At 57.5% G+C, this 18,875-nt stretch overlaps 1 protein-coding gene across 3 annotated transcripts in view; it reads right to left on the minus strand.

Annotated features, from left to right (window-relative positions):
* Positions 1-6,209: 6,209 nt before the first annotated feature.
* Positions 6,210-18,875, minus strand: part of TIE1 (tyrosine kinase with immunoglobulin like and EGF like domains 1) — a 40,761-nt gene continuing 28,095 nt past the window's right edge. For 2 of the 3 annotated variants that reach the window (XM_034778908.1, XM_034778907.1), the window contains 11 exons: positions 17,001-17,291; positions 15,852-16,045; positions 15,434-15,644; positions 14,464-14,574; positions 14,083-14,273; positions 12,873-12,986; positions 12,288-12,358; positions 11,830-11,870; positions 8,501-8,597; positions 8,023-8,122; positions 6,210-7,190 (listed from right to left, as the gene is read on the minus strand). In XM_034778908.1, coding sequence (XP_034634799.1) covers positions 7,119-7,190; positions 8,023-8,122; positions 8,501-8,597; positions 11,830-11,870; positions 12,288-12,358; positions 12,873-12,986; positions 14,083-14,273; positions 14,464-14,574; positions 15,434-15,644; positions 15,852-16,045; positions 17,001-17,291 — 1,493 coding nt within the window. In that variant the 3' untranslated portion in view covers positions 6,210-7,118. The remainder of the gene's footprint in view (positions 7,191-8,022; positions 8,123-8,500; positions 8,598-11,829; positions 11,871-12,287; positions 12,359-12,872; positions 12,987-14,082; positions 14,274-14,463; positions 14,575-15,433; positions 15,645-15,851; positions 16,046-17,000; positions 17,292-18,875) is intronic. The other variant, XM_034778909.1, reaches the window with a different exon arrangement.

The raw sequence follows: 18,875 nt of genomic DNA on the forward strand, positions 1-18,875 counted from the left end.
TGCCCCAGCGCTACCGGCTTCATGGTTTGCCGGGCAGCCTCCAGACCCTGCGCCCCCGGCTGGGCGCTTCCCCTCCCGGGCTCCAGCTGCGCTGGGGAAGCGCTGGCTGGGGGCGCAGGGTCTGGAGGCTGCCCGGCAAACCGTAAAGCTGGTAGCGCTCGGGTAGCCCTTTTCGCGTGGCTGGGAGGGAGGAGGGGGAGTTAGGGCGGGGACTTTGGGGAAGGGGCGGGGAAAGGGTGGAGTTGGGGCGGGGCCATGGGTGGGAAAGGGGCAGGGCCGGGGTGGGAAAGGGGCGGGGCTAGGGCCCGTGGAGTATCCTCTTTTTTTATTTTTTAAATATGGTAACCCTAATTGACCGCCCACCAACACCCGCTCTGCAGGGGCCAGGCTTGTGATAGGCAGAACAGGAAGGGAGGCTGCCCCCCTCAGAAGCAGGTTCTCTGCCCCAGGGGGCCCAGGCAGCAGGGAGACAATGGGCAAGTGGCCAGGGCACTAACCTAGGGCTTGGGCAACCAGCATTCGAGTCCCTGCTCCCTGTGTGACCTTGGGCCAGGCTCTGAGACCCAGTTCCCAGCTGTACCAAGGTGCCAGTGGCCCTGCGCTGCTTGTGGGGGCTGAGGGCAAAGCCAGACCACCTGGCACGCAGGCACTATGGTGTGGGCAGTACAGATGTACTGATGGTAGTGGGGAAGCATTTCCCCACACGGCTGCCAAGAACATACTGCAGCAGGGAGCCAATTCCCAGGCTCTGGAAACCAGTGAAAGGCCAGGACTGGTGCAGAGGGCGAAGTGCTCCACTCGGAGCTGTGCCGGGGAGATAAGTGGGGTGCACCATCTTTAACACTCCAGGAGTTAAGTAGGGCTGAGGCGGATGGGGGCTGCTGGCAGTCAGGTGTCTGTCTAGGGCACAGTGCAGCCAGCCTGGCCCTTGGGGAGGGAGAAGCCAGGGCTAGGATTCCAGGGCCTGTGAGTCCTGACCCACCCATTGTAGGTGTAGTAGAAGCGGTACGTGTGGTTCCCATGCTCTGCCTCCTCCTCATCCCAGAAACAGGTGAGGTCTTCAAAAGATCGGGAGAAGCAGCGAATGGTCTCAGAAACCTCTCTCAGGAGAGCCACATCTGCATGGAGGAGAGAGCTGTTTAGTGGGGAGGGGCCTGGAGAGGCTGCTCCAGAGTACAGTCAAAGTGACCCCAGAAGGCAGTGAGAGTCCGGAAGCACGGTGCCCCATTTGTGCAGTTGCCGTGCACTGGCCTGGTCTCAGAGCAAATTAGAGCAACCAGGTTGCTGTGTCCTGTGCCAGTTGCCAGCAGCACCCAGGACCCATTCCAGTAACTGCAGATCAACCAGCTGGCAGAGCAGCCTGGCCACACCGTTGTGCTGAGGGGACAGGCGAGGCAGAGCAGCCACATGACAGCACTGGGCCAGCTGCGATTTCCCCCAGGCAGGGGAATTTGCTGCTTTGTGTCACCAGAGCCGCATGTGGCAGCCCTACTGCTCCAGAGAGTCAGGGCTTTAATGTCTTTGCAAGTGCTCAGGTGCCAAGGTGATGGGCACAGGATAGAAAAATGTGCTATTGGTTTGGATGTTGTATTAGGAAAGCCCCCTCACCCTAGCCCAGGGCTCATATGTGCGTCCCCAGCTCAGCCCCCAGAGGTAGGTGTTCATCACCCCCACCCCACCCAGACAGATGGGGAGCCTATGGGGACCCTGCCTGCCATCTTCTGTCACCATTTACCCCTGTGCAAAGGGGCTGCCAATGCTGCCCTGGAGCAAGGAGTGGACTGGGAGGTGCACACAAGGGACAGGGCAGGAGAGAGTCAGGCCTGGGATTCAGCTATAGAAACTCCCTTCCCCAGAGATGGCCATCAGCCTCCCATGCTGGCCAGCTGGCCAAAGCTCTTTGGGAGGCTTAGCCGTGTACCAGGTAAGAACCTGCCCGTCTCACCAGGCTCTGAGTCCATCCCTCCTCCCAGGCTATCGCGTAGGGAGGGGTGGGTCATTTGGGTACAAACATCCCAAAATAGCCCTGTGGGTTGGCATGTGGCTCAGGCCAGTCTCAGGCCAGCTCGGCGGGAAGCACACCCTGTCTCATGCTGGGCGATAGCATTCACTGCGGAAAAGTGTGAGGAAGTGAGATAAGGAGAAGCAGGTCCATGCGCTCCCAGGACAGACACAGCAGCTCTGCAGCAGCAGCCCCTGGATGGAACAGACCAGCAGGAAGGCCTGGGGCTTCCGGACTCCTCCCTGGAGCGGGAGCAGGGCAGGGCCAGGGCTGGGCATCACACAGGGGGCCGGGGGAGGAGACAATGCAGGCGACAAAGAGGTAGAGAGTGCTGCACCATGCGGGGCTCAGGGAGCTGCCTGCTGGGGGCATTCATCCCTGCTGCCATCAGGCTCACCGCTGCTCAGACCTCGCCCCATGCTGTCCCCAGGTTTGCACAGGTAATTGCTGCCATAGTCTTGGGGCATCTGTGTCCTGATCAGCGAGCCAGTGCCAGGACTCACCTAGGGAGAAGCGCAGTGAGGGGTGCCCTGGTGCCAGAGTGGGAGGAGCCTGGGACTTGGGCTTTCACAGGAAGCATCAGGAGTTCCCTCAGCTCAGCAAGAGTTTGGTGCCCCAGGGAGCTGGCCAGAGACACCCCTCCCCCCCCCCAGGAGCCCACTGTCCAGCTGGAGACACCCCTCTTTTCCCCCAGGAACCCACCAGCTAGCTGGAGATCCCCCTATGAGCCCACTGGCCAGCCAGAGACCCCCCCAGGGGAGCCCGCTATCCAGCCAGAGACACCCTCCCCCCCTGGAGCCAGTTGGCCTTAGACAATGTCCCAGGAAGCCAGGTGGCTGAAGGAGCTGCAAGGCCACCAGCATTAAGGTGGCATGGCTGGGGTGGCATGTACCATAATGTTCCAGTTCTTGGTTTTCAGCAGTGTGAGTTCAGCTGAGCTCCACATTCTGGAAGGGCACCGGACAGCCCCGGGCACCCTTACCTCAGTGTGAGTGAAGTTTTGGGGCATTTTGTTTCCTTGTTGTTTTGTATTTAAATAATTTCTCAGCCCGCCTACGTACCAGAGCCCAGCTCTCCCCTGCCACAACTGCGGGCTCCTTGGGAATGGTTATCCCAGTCCCGGATGCCCTTCATTGCCCCTGCAGCATCTCCTGCCTAGGCCAGTTCTCCCTCCTCAGCCCACAGAGCGACAGGTGGTGGCATGGGACCTGCAGGGCCAGGGGCTAAGGAGACGATGCAGGAGCAGTACAGAGCCTAGCATGGAGTCAGTTGGGACATTTTTGAACATGGAGAGGCCCCCCAGTCCCAGCCTCCGCCCCACATGCATGTGCAATGCACACCCACACCCACAGTGTCTCTACACTGCAAAAGTGGGGGTGCGACTTAGATCAGCTATTTTCACCCAATTTAGCTAAAGAAACAGCAATTTGGCTTTTATCTCAGGTAAGCAGTGCATGCTGAAGCCTCGGCTCTAGGGAGCCCGAGGGCCGAGACCCCGCTGCTCACCCACATGCAGTGCTGACTTGCCTGGCATCACTGCTAACACAGGTTAAGAACACAATGGATTTCTTTTCAGGATAGGGATACCTACACAGCACCCCTCACCTCCACAACATGTCCATACGCACACTCTCTCAGACACCCCTCCACCTCACAACGCTTGATGCAGCTCCACTCAAAGGCAGGGAGGTGGTCGAGAGCAAAGAGAGGTGCTCTCTCTTCCCAGGAACCTTGGAGTGCCCCCCCCACCCTGGGGCCACAGTGCACCCCTATCCCCAGCACTCACCAGTTGGCCAAAGGCATGTGCAGTGTGCACATAGGACAGTCATTGCTGTGAGCATTTGCAGGGTCTTGGCTCAGGGGAGCTGTGCTTAACACAAGACCCAGGGGAGTTTGTGGAAGTGGCTTGTAGCCCTGGGTCCCTACCTGAAGTAGACAGTATCCACCCAGTCCCAGCTGTAAGGTGAAGCCATTTGCCTACCCCCAGCTGCACATGACCCCAAGGAACCACTCACAACTAGGGCACAGCCAGGTGTGGCAGGGCCTTGGCCACGCCCCGTTTCACTCAGCCCCAAACCAGAGGAATCTGGAGCTAGTCAAGCCAGGCTGGCAAGTTGGGCCAGGCTGGATGAGAGACCGACTGTTCCCTAGGCTCACACAGGCTCATCTCTGGCCATGGCCCATGTACCGACTGCAGAGACCCAAAAGGGACTGAGCACACCCTCCTCCCCCGCACTTCCCCAAGGGCGCTAAGGAAGGACCGAGGCTCTTTGGACCCACCTTCAGATGTCACCGGAGCAGGGCTCAAAGCAGGAGTGAGTAGGCTGAGCAGGAGTCCAGCTACCAAGAAAAGGGGCCGCTCTTGACACAGCTGGGCCCCCATTCTGCTACAGTGAGCATTCAGTGCCAGTGAGAACGCAGGGCTCCGGCCACCTGCCCTGCAGAGCTGGGCATCCAGGGGCAGGGCTGTTCTCTTTCTGGGCCTGGCTTGCTGCTGGAGCTGAGACACAAAGCCTTTATCTGAGACATGTCAGCCTCGCTCCGCAGGAAGCCTGGGTAAAGGGCCCCTTCCACCCCCATCCACCCAACTTCCCCGGCCCCCAAACCACCATGCTGTGGCCGCTCAGCCACTGACAGTGATGGCACCAATAGAGCCTGTGCCTATCAGATAGGCAGCACGTCCTGCCCTTGCGGCTACAGGAGAGAATGGAGGCTGGGATAGGAAGAAAAACAACCCTGCTGTGAGACACCGAGTCCCTGCTTGGTGGGTAAGGAGGGGGTGTACCCGGGAGGGAGTCCTGGCTCTAGGATGCACACTGGGTCCCTCTGCAGGCAGCACTCTGGGACTAGCTGCCCCTTACACACCCATTATGCGAGCTGCTCTTTGCACACACCAGACCAGTCAGGGGCATGCTTGCACACACCTCTCAGCTATTCATTCAATAACAACTCAAGACAACACAGGGTGACGAGGCTGCTGCATGTCACTGGTGAAAGGAAGCTCTGGCTCATAGAGGAATGCTGCATGGTTTAGTCCCTTGGAGATTTCACACCTCACCTCACGTCAGCCTGGCCAGAAATCCCCTCCCAACACATCCTGTATCCACCACCTGTACAGGCTCCGCCTGCACGTAGATGGTGATATTCAGCTATGCAGACAGGCGTCACCTGCCCCAGGCAACTGCTTGCTCCAAACTTACTGAGCTCCCACCAGGTGCCTAAGGCCAAGCCTAGCGACTGTGAGGCCAGGCATGTGCTCCACACCATCTTCCCAGAGAGAGCGACAGAGAGAGCAGAGCCTGAGGGCCCGTGCAGAGCGCCAGGATACAGCTGCACCCCTGCGCCGCCTTGGACCCCTCAGAACACTCCGAGCACAGGGCATGCACTCAGAGCACGCACATGCTGCAGAATGTGTTTTTTAAAATCATACATTGTAATTGGCTTTTGCACTGCCAGCCATGCAGAAGGAAAATACCACAACTGGACTGGACGTGGGTAAGAAAACTAGACGCTCAGCAACAATGTGGGCACTCACCAGAAAGCTGAACTCAGGGGAATCCATTCTCATGTACCAGAGCACCAGTTGTCTCCTTAGAGTTCAGGAGGGAATGCCATTGCTATTCAGCATGGCCCAATATCCCTGTTCAAGGAGGGATAGCTCAGTGGTTTGAGCATTGGCCTGCTAAACCCAGGGTTGTGAGTTCAATCCTTGAGGGGGCCACTTGGGGATCTGGGGCAAAATCAGTACTTGGTCCTGCTAGTGAAGGCAGGGGGCTGGACTCAATGACCTTTCAAGGTCCCTTCCAGTTCTAGGAGATGGGATATCTCCATTAATTATATATTATATTTAATTAGTTTGCTTGCCCCTGAAGAAACAGGCATAAACCATACCCTAGCCAGGATTCTGGGAGCAACGGGCCCACGCTCAAAACTGGCAAATTCCAGGCTCTTGAGATAGCCCAGGACACTGACGTCCTCATGGCAGGTCAGGGAACACACAGGCACCAGTGGTGCAAGACCCAGTATCCCATTTTCTGCTCCCTGAGCCAGCCAGTTCCCCCCCTCGAGCTGGCTTGGAGCCAGTGCCCCCTAGCGGAAGTCAAACTAAACGATCTAAGTGTCCTTTCTAGACTTACAATCTGTGTTTCTATGAAAGAGAGAGAGAGGAAAGGCCCCAGCCTCTTCCCCAAACCCCTGAGCCAGCCAGTCCCTTAGACTTCCTTTATTAACCGTAAAGCACAAGTCGTGGCACCCACTGGTCTCTGGCAGGTCAGAGAGGAGCCTGGGGCCAAGCCTAGAATATTTTACTCCTCCATGGTGTTCCAAAGGCGAGCGCTGGAATCCTTCCTCTCAGACTCCCCTGATCGCCCTGTCCCAGAGGGTCTCCAGCATCCAGGAGCAATGTTTGCACAGCTCTGCGTGCCAGTGCACTGGCCGCATGGTGCCGGGCCAGGTCCAGCTGCACAGCGAGTCAGTTCCGAGAGCCCACAGGCAGCAGGGAAGCTGAGCAGCCACACATGAAACACCGGGGCTGGAGGTGGGGACGAGGGCTCTACATTTGGGGCTGTTTCCAAGTCTGTCCTTTACCCAGGACAAGTCTTTGTGCCTCTCTTAGGGCAGCAAGGGGCTGGTATCACATCCTCCAGCTTCAGAGAAGGCCCCAGTGTCCATGGGCTCAAGGGGAGACAGGCCTCCCTGCCCCTGTCCTCGGCCACGCACAGCGCCTGCCTGCAGCAAGGATTGGGAGAGCGGGGAGGGGCATGAGACAGGGACAGCCTGGCCCATTGGCTGGCCCTGCCACTGGTGTAGAGCTGCACTGCAGAGAGGGCAGCAAGCGCAGGGCAGTCCTGCCTGAGCGGACTGGGGGGCAGAAGCTGCCGTTCAGCCAGGAATCTGGCTGCAGAATATGGGGGTATCATGTTAGCCAGAAACTGCCCCCAGGCAAGTTCCTACTCCAGGACAAAGGGCAGTTCCTCGTCTCCACTCTCCATGCTGGAGCAGGCCATTTACTGCATGCCCCACACGGGGCAGAGGCCATGTCCCTCCCCTGGCGTCCAAGTGCGGCAAGTAGGGGTGTGTTATTTACAGGGCTCCCGGCGCTGTGCTCCACTCGCCCTCAGGCCTCCTCCGCTGTGGCGTCGATGCCGGCGTACGTGAAGTTCTCGAATAAGGCCATGTTCACATAGGCCTGGATGGGGAGAGAGAGTGTCAGGCCTGGGGCTGGGTTAGAACATCCTGCCCCTTACTCCCTGGTCCTGGTATCAGGACCCTGGCCGGCTCCGAGTGCTGTCTGGGTGATTCCCCATGTCTAAGCGAACGTAGGTAGGGCTGAACACCTTGTGAGTGGGGTTTGGCTTTGTGCCCCTCGGCCTGAGCTAAGGCTGGGAGCTGCTCCTCTCTTAGCCAGGAGGGGGCAGTGTTCTCCCGAGCCCCTCGTAGTCTGGGTCTGGGCTGCGGCTCCGCTCGGTGAGGTTCAGAACAGGGATTAGAGCCAGTGTTCCCTGCCAATGCCAGGCAGGACGGGGCACTGGGCAGAGCGGGACTGACCCCACAGCATGTCCCTCCAGAACAGGGCTGTCCCCACACTACGCGCCTAGACCAGCTGTGACTGTCCCCCTGCAAAGCTTCCTGGACTCCAGCTTGGAGATGAGTCCCAAGCACGTGGCAGGGCTCAGAGCCCTGCTCCCTGGTGCCCTTCCGAGGAGAGAGGCTGCAAAGCCCCTAGGATTTCCCCAGCATCAGGGCAGTTCCCGTGTGGCACAGTCAGATTTACATCATCGCCCAGCAGCTGCCAACACGGGGCATGGCCAGGGAAAGGAGCTACAGCAGCTCTGCAATCCAGCTGGTCCTGGCCACTGGAAAAGCTCATTAGAGCCCTAGAGGGGCAGTTACTGTGATGGGACTGCCCCGTAAGGCCACCCTTGCCTCCCCCTTGGGTGCAGCCCTGCCCCAGGGCCTGAGTACAGCGCTGAGGGAGGGACAGAGCTGCAGCCAGCCCCGCTGGGGCACAAGCAGACTACCTTCCTGGCCTCCAGCATCCTGATAAGTTGCATGGAGATCTGAGCGAAGGGCGGGCGCTCGTAGGGGCGGTCTCGCCAGCACTGCTTCATCAGCTCATACCTAGGAGAGGGGGCACAGCAGGGCCTGTGTCAGTGCAGACAGGACGTGGAGGTGGGGGAAGCACGGGCAGGGAAGGTGGCAAGTAGCTGAGGCATAAGCAAACTGCAGTAGGAGGGATGAAGGCAAGGGACCCCAGCAGGCTGTCCTACGGCGGGTCATGGGTGGGGAGGCTGCCAGCTTTCCTGTTCCTAGTGCACAGGGATTACATCATGTGACGTAGCCCGTCCCCCAAGACACCAAACAAACACAGAGGCCGTGCAAAGAGGCCCTGGTTCCTGTGTGTGGCTGGTGCCCCATGGCCACAGCCAAGGCCAAGCCTGTTTTCCTGGTCTCACCAGGCCCAGCTGGGACAGACTGGGGCAGCCAGATCCCACTTACACCTCATCATCACAGTTGCGGGGCTTCTCCATACGATATCCCTGCGGCAGTTTCTCGTAGAGCTCGGCACACGTCATCCCGCAGTAAGGAGTTCCTCCTGGGGGCAGAGCACAGCACACACACTCATAAGGACATAAGAACAGCCAGATTGGGTCAGACCAATGGTCCATCCAGCCCAGTATCCTGTCATCCAACAGTGGCCAATGCCGGGTGCTTCAGAGGGAATGAACAGAATAGGACAACTGATCGAGTAATCCATCCCCTGTTGTCCAATTCCAGCATCTGCCAGTCAGAGGTTTAGAGGCTTCCAGAGCATGTGGTTGTGTCCCAGACCATCTTGGCTGATAGCCATTAATGGACCCATCCTCCATAAATGTATCAAATTTTTTTGTAACTCAATTATACTTTTGGCCTCTACAATATCCACAGGTTTACTATGTGTTGTGTGAAGTAGTACTTCCTTATCATTGTTTTAAACCTGCAGCCTAGTAATTTCATTGAGTGACCCCCCTGGTTCTTGTGTTCCTTATTCACTGTCTCCACACCAGTCATGATTTTATAGACCTCTATCATATCCCCCCTTAGTCGTCTCTTTTCCAAGTTTAACAGTCGCAGTCTTTTTAATCTTGCCTCATAGGGAAGCTGTTCCATACTCCTGATCATTTTTGTTGCCCTTCTCTGTACTTTTTTCAATTCTAACACATCATTTTTTTAGGTGGGTCAACCATTTATCCCTTTCCTAGTGGTTCCTAACATTGCACATTGAGCAGATATTTTCAGAGAATGATCCACAATGACTCCATGATCTCTTTCTTGAGTGGTAACACCTAACTTAGATCCCATCATTTTATATGTATAGATGGGATTATGTTTTCCAGTGTGCATTACTTTGCATTTATCAATATTGAATGTCATCTGCCATTTTGTTGTCCAGTCACACAGTTTTGTGTGATCCCTTTGTAATTCTTCACACTCTCTACCCCTTTTTCCAGATCATTTATGAATATGTTGAACAGCACTGGTCCCAGTACAGATCCTTGGGAGACCCCACCTTTTACCTCTCTCCGGTCTGAAAACTGACCATTTATTTCTACCCCTTGTTTCCTGTCTTTTAACCATTTACTGATCCATGAGAGGACCTTCAACTGCTTAATTTCCTTAAGAGCCTTCGGTGAGGGACTTTGCCAGAGGCCTTCTGAAATCCAAGTCCATTATATCCACTGATCACCCTTGTCCACATGTTTGCTGACTCTCTCAAACAATTCTAATAGATCGGTGAGGCATGATTTCCATTTACAAAAGCCATGTTGACTCTTCCCCAACATATCGTGCTCATCTAGCTGTCTGATAATTCTGTTCTTTACTATAGTTTCAACCAATTTGCCTGATACTGAAGTTAGGCTTATGGGCCTGTAATTGCCAGGATCGCCTCTGGAGCCTTTTTAAAAAATCTGCATTCCATTAGCTGCCCTCCAGTCATCTGGTGCAGAAGCTGATTTAAGCAATTGGTTACATATCACAGTTATTAGTTCTGCAGTTTCATATCTGAGTTCCTTCCTTCAGAACTCTTGGATGAATATCATCTGGTCTTAGTGACTTATCATTGTTTAATTTATCATTTGTTCCAAAACCTTCTCTATCAATGCCTCAATCTGGGACAGTTCCTCAGATTTGTCACCTAAAAAGAATGGCTCAGGTGTGGGAATCTCCCTCACATCCTCTGCTGTGAAGATCAATGCAAAGAATTTATCTATCTTCTCAGCAACGGCCTTGTCTTCCTTAAGTGCTCCTTTAGCACCTCGCTTGTCCAGTGGCCCAATAACTATTTGGCAGGCTTCCTGCTTCTGGTGTACTTTAAAAAAACCTGCAGTTAGTTTTTGCTAGTTGCTCTTCATATTTGTTTTTGGCCTGCCTAATTATACATATACACTTGCCTTGGCAGAGTTTCTTTCTATTTTCCTCAGTAGGATTTGACTTCCAATTTTTAAAGTATGCCTCTAATCGCCTCTATTATTCTGTTGTTTACCCATGATGGCATTTTTTTGGTCCCCTTACTGTGTTTTTTTATTTTGTGTATACATAGAGTTTGAGCCTCTGTTATGATGAATTTAAAAGTTTCCATGCAGCTTGCAGGCATTTCACTCTTGTGACTATTTCAGTTTGCAGGTCCCACTCCACACACCACTCTATGCAGACTCTGCCATACAAAACCAGAGCTGCCCAGGCTCCAGCCACACTCAGACCCACACCAGCCGGATTGTGGCTGAGGCTGAACCAGCCACCTCCCTCAAGGGGACACGCAACGGGTGGGCTCTCCCCCCGCCTCCCTGCACTGCCCACATGTGTCTCCCTATAACGCTCCTTTCAGCTCCATCACTTTGGAAGGCATTTGTTGCTGGTGGGTTGTGTGTTTCCTGAAGAGACCTGGACAGGCAGTGCCCGCTGGAGCCATGGCAGGAGCTGGGCCAGTCCTAGGGTGCTGTCGCGGGTGCCCACAGACTCAGAACCCACAGCACTGGGAACATGTTCAACACTGGATTACTGTCGGGACTGGCCTGACTCAGGACAGGCTGGCTCAGGGGTTAGAGCTCTAGCCCAGGACTCAGGTTCATGTCCCTGCTCCATGACAGCTCCCTGCATGACCGTGGGCAAGTCACCTGGTCTCTCTGGCACAGATCCTCCAAGGCATGTAGCCTTTGGCTGTACTGAGAGCCAGGGTCCGTGCCTCTGTCCCCATCTGTACCATGGGGATAAATCTGCCCCAGATGGTGCGGCGCTCAGACACTATGGCGGGGCAGCCACACATCGAGAGACGTCATTACGCTGACCTAAGCCCAGGTGTAGATGCCGCGACGTCGATGGTGACCCAGCGCCCGCCTCTTGAGGGAGTGGCTCTAAAGCAGTGGGAAAGCCCTTCCGTGGCTGTCGCGAGTGTCTCCAGGACAGTGCTGCAGTTGGGCTGCTAGAGCACTCAGAGCACGTCTATGCTATGACTCACGCGCCAAGGCCCAGAGGAGGCAGCTCAGTGGAGACCCTATGCCAGCTCCTCGGCATGTGAGTTACTCCCTTGCCCCAATGGGTGCTTGGATCTGAGGGACCCTCCTGGCTGGCACTGCCATGCCATTGCACCCTCCGCTGGGCAGCGCTCAATGAGCCATGTTCACGTTCCTCACTGCCTCACTTGGACAACATTTCTGACATGAGCCAAGAGCTCCCTGCCAGAGCAATGGGAGGGAGGGCCAGACCAGCTGGGCACACCTGTGCCATGCCTGCAGGACCCACAGGTAGAACGGATCAACCCAGGATGAGCCACCTGGGCCGGTACTTACCCAGGCTGACAATCTCCCACAACAGCACCCCAAAGGACCACCTGAAAGAGAGACAGCGCTTGGGTCTCCAGCAGTGCCTCCCTCCTGGGCCCCCTCGCCCAGTTCCAGCATATCTGTCTGCGGGGTTCACTCTGGGACAGGAATGGGAGGGGCTGGGACTGCACCAGGGGTGGGGGCTGGGAAGATGGAGGCACTGGAAATGGGGACAAACACTTCAGAGCTAGGACTGTGTCCTGCTGGGGCTGAGCAAGGCCAGCGCAATGGGGCCCCGCTGTAACAGGAATCTCTGGCTCTGAGCACAGCGAGCCTGGGCTGAGTGGGGGGATGGGCTAGAGGCTGGGAACAAGGCACGGGGAAGGTGTAGGAGCAGTAGCCCCTCCGGTGTCAGCAGGGAGGGTCAGCTAACCCCCTTCTGCATTGGCACAGGGCTAACCCCTCAGACCGGGGGCAGGACTCACACATCGCTCTTGGTGGTATACACGCTGTAGTTCAGTGACTCGATGGCCATCCAGCGAACTGGCAGACGGCCCTGGGGAAAAAGACCCACGGTAATAAGCAGGGTAATGGGGAAATGCCCCCCCCCCCCACAGTCATGGAAAGGGGGGGTAGGAAACAAGCACTCCCAACCAGGGGGGAGGGATAGCTCAGTGGTTTGAGCATTGGCCTGCTAAACCCAGGGTTGCAAGTTCAATCCTTGAGGGGGCCATTTAGGGAACTGGGGTAAAAATCTGTCTGGGGATTGATCCGGCTTTGAGCAGGGGGGCGGACTAGATGACCTTCTGAGGTCCCTTCCAACCCTGATATTCTATGATACAGTTGTCACCCACCACTGAGTGGGGAAAGCCGGGGTAGGGAACAGCTGCCCCCAATCCAGGCAGCAGGAGCCATGGGTAGAGGGGGGTTCATGGCCTTGCTGTGGGACAGAAGAGATCTTGTACTAGGACAGGGGCAATTACAGTAATTGTCCCTAGAGCTGCTGGGTTCGGGCATTGCAACCTAGGTCTGCCAAGGGCGCAGTGGAGAGCCCCTCACTCTGGACTCACCATGGTTTTCTTCACATAGACCTCCTCCCCTCGGGAAAGGCCAAAGTCGGCGATCTTGGAAGCCAGGTTCTCCCCCACCAGAATGTTCCTGGCTGCCAGGTCCCTGTGAATGAACTGAGACAGCCGTGGTGAGTGAGGGCTGGGCCTGTGTGACCCCTCCTGGAGACAAGCTGGTGGGCCCCCGCTCGGCACAGCCTCCTGTTACTCCCAGAACAGGGACCAGCTTTGGTGACAGGTGTGTGGGGGTGGGGGCGATGCAGCATTCACCCTCTGGGACTCTGCAGCTGGGAACGGGAAGGTGCCGGCGGGCCCTAGCCTCGGCGCTTTGGACAAAGCTGTTCTGCTTCTGGTCCAGCCCTCATCCCTGGGCACATCTGGGCCCCCGCTACTGCTCCTGCAGTGGATTCTGATCCGCTCCCCTGGATCCTGGGGAGTCTCCCCTGGGCCAGCTGGCTGGGCAGAGGGCAGCCAAGCTGCTGGTGGGTTCAGGGAGCCTGGCCAGGAGGCAGCAGAAAGGAGCCTGGACTCAGCAGCGGTGGCTCCAAGTCCCTGGAAGTCAACGTGCTGCACCCAGGACTGCCTGGGCTTTGGGGCAGCCCTAGGAAGAGGAGACTGGGGGCCTTTCACACCCAGCACTGGGGCGTCATGGGGCGGCTAAGCATGGGAGGATGCTTCAGCAGGGCTCGGGGGGTGCCCGGCTCCCCGCATTCTGGGTCAGAGCATGGATAGGTTAGCTGGCTGCCCCGGAGACCTGTGCCCTGCCGGGCCAGCCACTGAGCAGCAGAGCTGCTCTCCGAGACAGGAGCAGGCAGGGCCATGGCGCCAGCTCCTCCATTCCTGTGCCCCACGTGCAGAACACGTCACAGCCAATCAGAACGCAGACGGGTGGGAGAGACCTATACTCATTGGCTAGTTTGCCCCAGCTCTGTGTCTTGTTGGTGGCAAGTGACATGCTGGGGCGTGGTAACGCTGCCTCACTGCAGGCAGGCTGGGCTCCATGTCGCTGGGTCACAGAGCGGCGGCTATGGCTGGCATGTTTCAGGGAGAGCCTGGTGCCAGACGCCTCAGCTCCTGGTTCTGATACACAGCTGTGCAGGCACCGGCACCCCTCCCACGCTCCTGCACACGCACCCACGTGGCTACCGTGGCTGCTGGCCGTGGCAGAGCTTGGCACGTGCTCAGAGCAGGCAGGGCAGGGGAGGGGACACACCTGCTTCTCGCTTAGATACTGCATTCCCTTGGCCACGTCGGAAGCAAACTGGAGGAGCTGCTGGGACGTGAGGGTAGATGCTGTCCCATGCTCCTTCGCGAAGGCCGGGTCAGTCTCTAGGACTCGGCTTTTCCGGAGGAAATCTAGCAGGTTCCCATAGGGAGCATACTCAATAGCAATGTACAGGTAGCCTGAGGGACAAAGGAGGGAGACAGGCCTTCAACATCCTGCAGTGGGTAGGGCGGGCAGGACTTCGCCCAGAGCACAGAAGAGGGCAGCGAAGCAGGTATGGGGAGAAGTGCAGGGACCCCAGGAACAGCAGGGAAAAAAGCCTGGCCCAGCCCACCCAGAGCAGCGGAGGGGGGGGGGCGTAGTTCCCACCTTTGTTCTCACAGGCCCCCAGCAGGTTGATGATATTGGGGTGGTGTCCCAGTTTGCACAGCACCTCCAGCTCCCCCGCAAAGTCCCGGTGGTCGTTCTCTGAGGCAAACTCTGAAACAAGCCAGGAACAAACGCTGCAGTCCAGGGGCCCAGGCCACAGACACCCTCCTGTCCCCAGCCACCCCCCTCTGCAGTCCCAGGCCTGAGACACCCTCCCATCGCCAGCCACCCCCCTCTGCAGTCCCAGGCCCGAGACACCCTCCCATCGCCAGCCACCCCACTCTGCAGTCCCAGGCCTGAGGCTCCTGTCCACAGCCACCCCCCTCTGCAGTCCTGAGGTACCTCCTCCATCCCTCGGCCAGGGGTGACTCTTAAAACAAGGCGACTGGCACCATACCCCCGGCAGGCGCAAACCACCAGAACTGGCTCCCATCCCCCGTGGCACCCTCCTGGGTGGGTGCAAACCTCCATCACCCCCACCCCCCACCCCTGAGACACCCTCCCACGTGGGTACAAACCTTCAGCACTGCCCCTCCACCCCCCGTGGGTGCAAACCACCAGAAACCCTCTCCCCCGAGGTGCTCTCCTGGGTGGGTGCAAACCCCCATCACCTGCCCACTCCTGAAAAATCCTCTCGGGTGGGCACAAACCATCACACACAACCCAGGTGTCCACGCTGTTCCCATTCAGATAGTGTTTGGGGGACACACATCGGGCACTTCTCAGATTTGGACTTGGGCCCCACGGAGCCCAGATGTGGGGCCTTCAGGCAGCCCTGTGAGCTCTGGTGTTGCTCAGTATCTCAGCTGCTCGAGGCTGAGTCTGTCCCAGTACCTGGAACAAACTCCAGCTTGGGCCCTGGGGCCCAGCTCAGGGTGCAGGGATCCCTGCCAGGATGTGTACATTGTCCTTAATCCCCTTGCCGTTCATCCTTCCCTCCTGGGCCCCAAGCAGGCACAGGCTCGCTCACCTTTCAGCATCTTGATGGCTGCATTCATTTTCAGGCCGTCCTTTTTGATCATTGCCCTGATGACCTGCCCGAAGTTCCCCTCTCCAATCATATCCTCAAATTTGATGTCCTCCCACTCCAGGATGGGGTAGCTGAGGGGCTCAGGCTGGGGCTTTGGCCGGCGAGTCAGGGTCAGGGTCCCTGAGTTGAACTGCAGGATGGTCTCTTCCCCCTGACAAACAGGTAAGGGGGAAGTTAAAGATTTCTGGCCCCCAAGGAACCCAACACCGTGGTCTGAGCAGGGCTGGGGGTGATGGTGTGTGTGCGTGAGGCATGCTTCACGCTGCCCGTGGTGCACTAGGATTAGAGGTCGGGCTGGCACATGGGGACTCAGGGAGCCTGACTGGGGGTCTGATGAGGCAGAGGCAGCATTACTCACTGAGCCAGACTGGTAGGTGAAGGTCCGGCGCCGGTGAAAAAAATTCTTCTTGATAAGGAAAAGTGCCAAGAGGGCAAAAAGGATGGTGAGGCAGGTGACGGACACGGAGCCGATGATGGCCATGAGCAGCTGCTGGTCTATTCCCGAGGGCTGCATGTCCTGGCTTTGTAGTCTGGGCACCTCGCTCAAGGCACCTGCAGGGAGGGAGGGGAACAGAGGGCTCATGGCTGTGCCCGGCTCAAGGTATCAGATGCACCAACTCCAGCCCAACGCAGCTCTTTGCACTGCTCCATGCACTGGGAAAACCCCTCTCCTCCTTGGCTGAGTATTGCCCTGCAGCCCAATAGCAAAGGCCATGCAGTGAAGTGGCTGCAGCTGACCCTGGCATTTCGGGGCTCTGCAGTTCACCTGCCCCAGGTATCACACTGCACGACTGGAGCCATGACAGCACGTTCCCGGCCCTGACAGCTGCTGCTTATTTGCACCCACACATACACTGATTTGCACAAGTGTTGCATGTTCCCCATGCTGCACTGAAATGAACGATGTTCTGGAAAGGGCATTTTACTCCCCTTCAGGCTGTGCCCTTCCCTGCCCCCCAGCCCCACTGACTTATTATTTCCTTTCTCGCACCATTCCCCTCCCCTCCTAGCTCTTTTTCACCTTCAATTTCTCTCTCGTGCCCATTTCTGCTTGGCCCTGCCTCCCCACGCCAAAGACAATGTTCCAGCCCCAGGAGCATTGCTGTCTCCACACACCACAGCAGTGCTGCTGGGAGCAGCTCTCCTGTGGGCTCGCAGCTGATGTGGGGGTCAGTGCCCGAGCCACTCAGTGGGTCACACACCAGCGGAGAGGTGGTTACTGGTGACACTCTGGGGCATAGCACATCACCCACTAACTAGGCTTTTTGCAGGGCTGGACACAGAGCCAAGACTCCAAAGGGGCCTGTGTGGGGGGGGTGCCAGCTGGGCTGGGGCTGCCCCGGCAATATGGCTGTGTGTGGGAGAGGAGGGAATGGATACAGGTGCCAGGCCTCCAGCTATGGTGGGGTCCAAGACGTAGGTCAGCAGAGCAGCCGGGATGAAGGGGGACTGCATACCCCACTCAGTTCAGCGCTTTCCTGGTGCGTCTCTGAAATAACCCACTTACCGTCCCCCAGGGTCTCCGCCTTCACAGGCTCACTCCACTCCCCAGGCACATGGGAGTTCGCTCGGACCCGGAACTGGTAGCATGTGCTGGCGTTGAGGCCCGGGATGGTCTTCGTGGTCTCCCCACCGCTGTCCGTGTCAACCCACTGTGGCTCACTGGCCCCACCCAGCTGCTGCAGCTCCACAATGTACTTACTGACACCCCCGTTGGGATACTCAGGGGCCTGCCAGGTGAGTTTGACGATAGTGTCCGTGAGGGGCTCTGCGTGGAGAGATCTGGGGGAGGAGGGGCCTGGGACGAGGAGAGGAGGGAAATCAGCACCACAGGTAACATCTCCAGGGTGAGAGGCACCAGGCCTGGCTGTGCCCAGCCCCCAGCCTCAGCCACAGCTAAGGAGACTCCCTGGGCTGTGCAGGGCATGGGATCATGGAAAGGACGTGTGTGCATGTGGGAGGGAGTGACAGTCAATGGGCCACAGCAGAATAAACACAGAAGGAAGAACAGTGGGATCACCCCCCAGACAGGTCCCCCCTTGACCTCTGGTGCAGAGGGGCAGGGTCGGAGCCGTACACCATGCTCCCAGAGCCGGGGAAGAGGGGTAGGGTCAGAGCTGCGCACCCCGTCCCCAGGGCCGGGGAAGAGGGGCGGGGTCAGAGCCACGCACCCCGTCCCCAGGGCCGGGTCAGAGCTGTGCACCCCATCCACAGGGCCGGGGAAGAGGGGCGGGGTTGGAGCCACGCACCCCGTCCACAGGGCTGGGAAGAGGGGTGGGGTTGGAGCCGCGCACCCCGTTCCTAGGGCCGGGGAAGAGAGGCAATGAGGTGGGAGTCTTGACTCCTGTTTGATTTTACTGCTGAGGCTATAGACGGAGCAGACTGAGGGCTGCCTGGATGGGAGGCTGGGAAATGCCAAGGCCATATTTTTTAAATTCACACACACGCGGTGACGGGTCTGCGGCGTCAAGAGGTGCAATCCCTGAGCAATGGCGTTGGGCTGGGTAAGCCCCTAGGCTAGGCCCGGTTATTCTGGTAAAAGTGCGCCTTTGCCAGTAGAGCCTATTTCACAGGGAGGAGCTGGAGTAAGACACAAGTTGAGGACTTCAATAGCTCAGACATAGGTCAGGGCCAGGGGTTTGTTACAGGAGTGGGTGGGTGAGATTCTGTGGCCTGCGTTATGCAGGAGGTCAGACTAGAAGATCATAATGGTCCCTTCTGACCTTAAAGTCGATGAGTCTAAGCTCTACCGGCAAGAGTGCAGTGTGGCTGGTATAAGCTGTGTCCATGCTAGGAGCACCACTGCAAGAACTGTACTGGCAAAGTGCACCTAGTGTAGACGTGGCCTCAGCCACATCTTTCCAGTCACCGCTCTTCGTCTGCACTAAATGGCAGGGCTCCCAGGGGCACTATCAGCCCTTCTCAGATGCTCCCAGCTTGCAGTGCAGGGCTGAGCCCTCAGGGCAGCGGGATGCAGTGTGCAGAACCAGCTACAGGAAATAGAGAGCTGAGGCATCAGCCGGACAGGGAGAGCAGCACGTTTGGGTGAGCAATGGCTGCCATCCCGAGTCAGCACCAACGCTAAATAGTTAGAAGGGATGGGACAGAGGAGGCGGCAGGGTCTAGTGGACGCTGACCACTGCCTCCCTTTACCCCAGCCGTGGTATGGGACAGGACCCACAAGATAATCAATGGCTGGTCATTTTTTAAATTAAGGTTTTAATTTCTTTCTTCAGCACCACAGAAAGAGGAATGAGCAGGCTGGGTTGGGCCTGAGGTCTGTGTAGCCTACTCTCCTGTCTCTGACCATAGCCAGCCCAGGAGCTTCAGAGAACACTGTCAAAAGCCCACTGCAGGCTCACGTGGGATAGTGTGGCCTCCA

Source organism: Trachemys scripta, chromosome 8, assembly GCF_013100865.1.
Source record: "Trachemys scripta elegans isolate TJP31775 chromosome 8, CAS_Tse_1.0, whole genome shotgun sequence".
Taxonomy (NCBI): Eukaryota; Metazoa; Chordata; order Testudines; family Emydidae; genus Trachemys; species Trachemys scripta.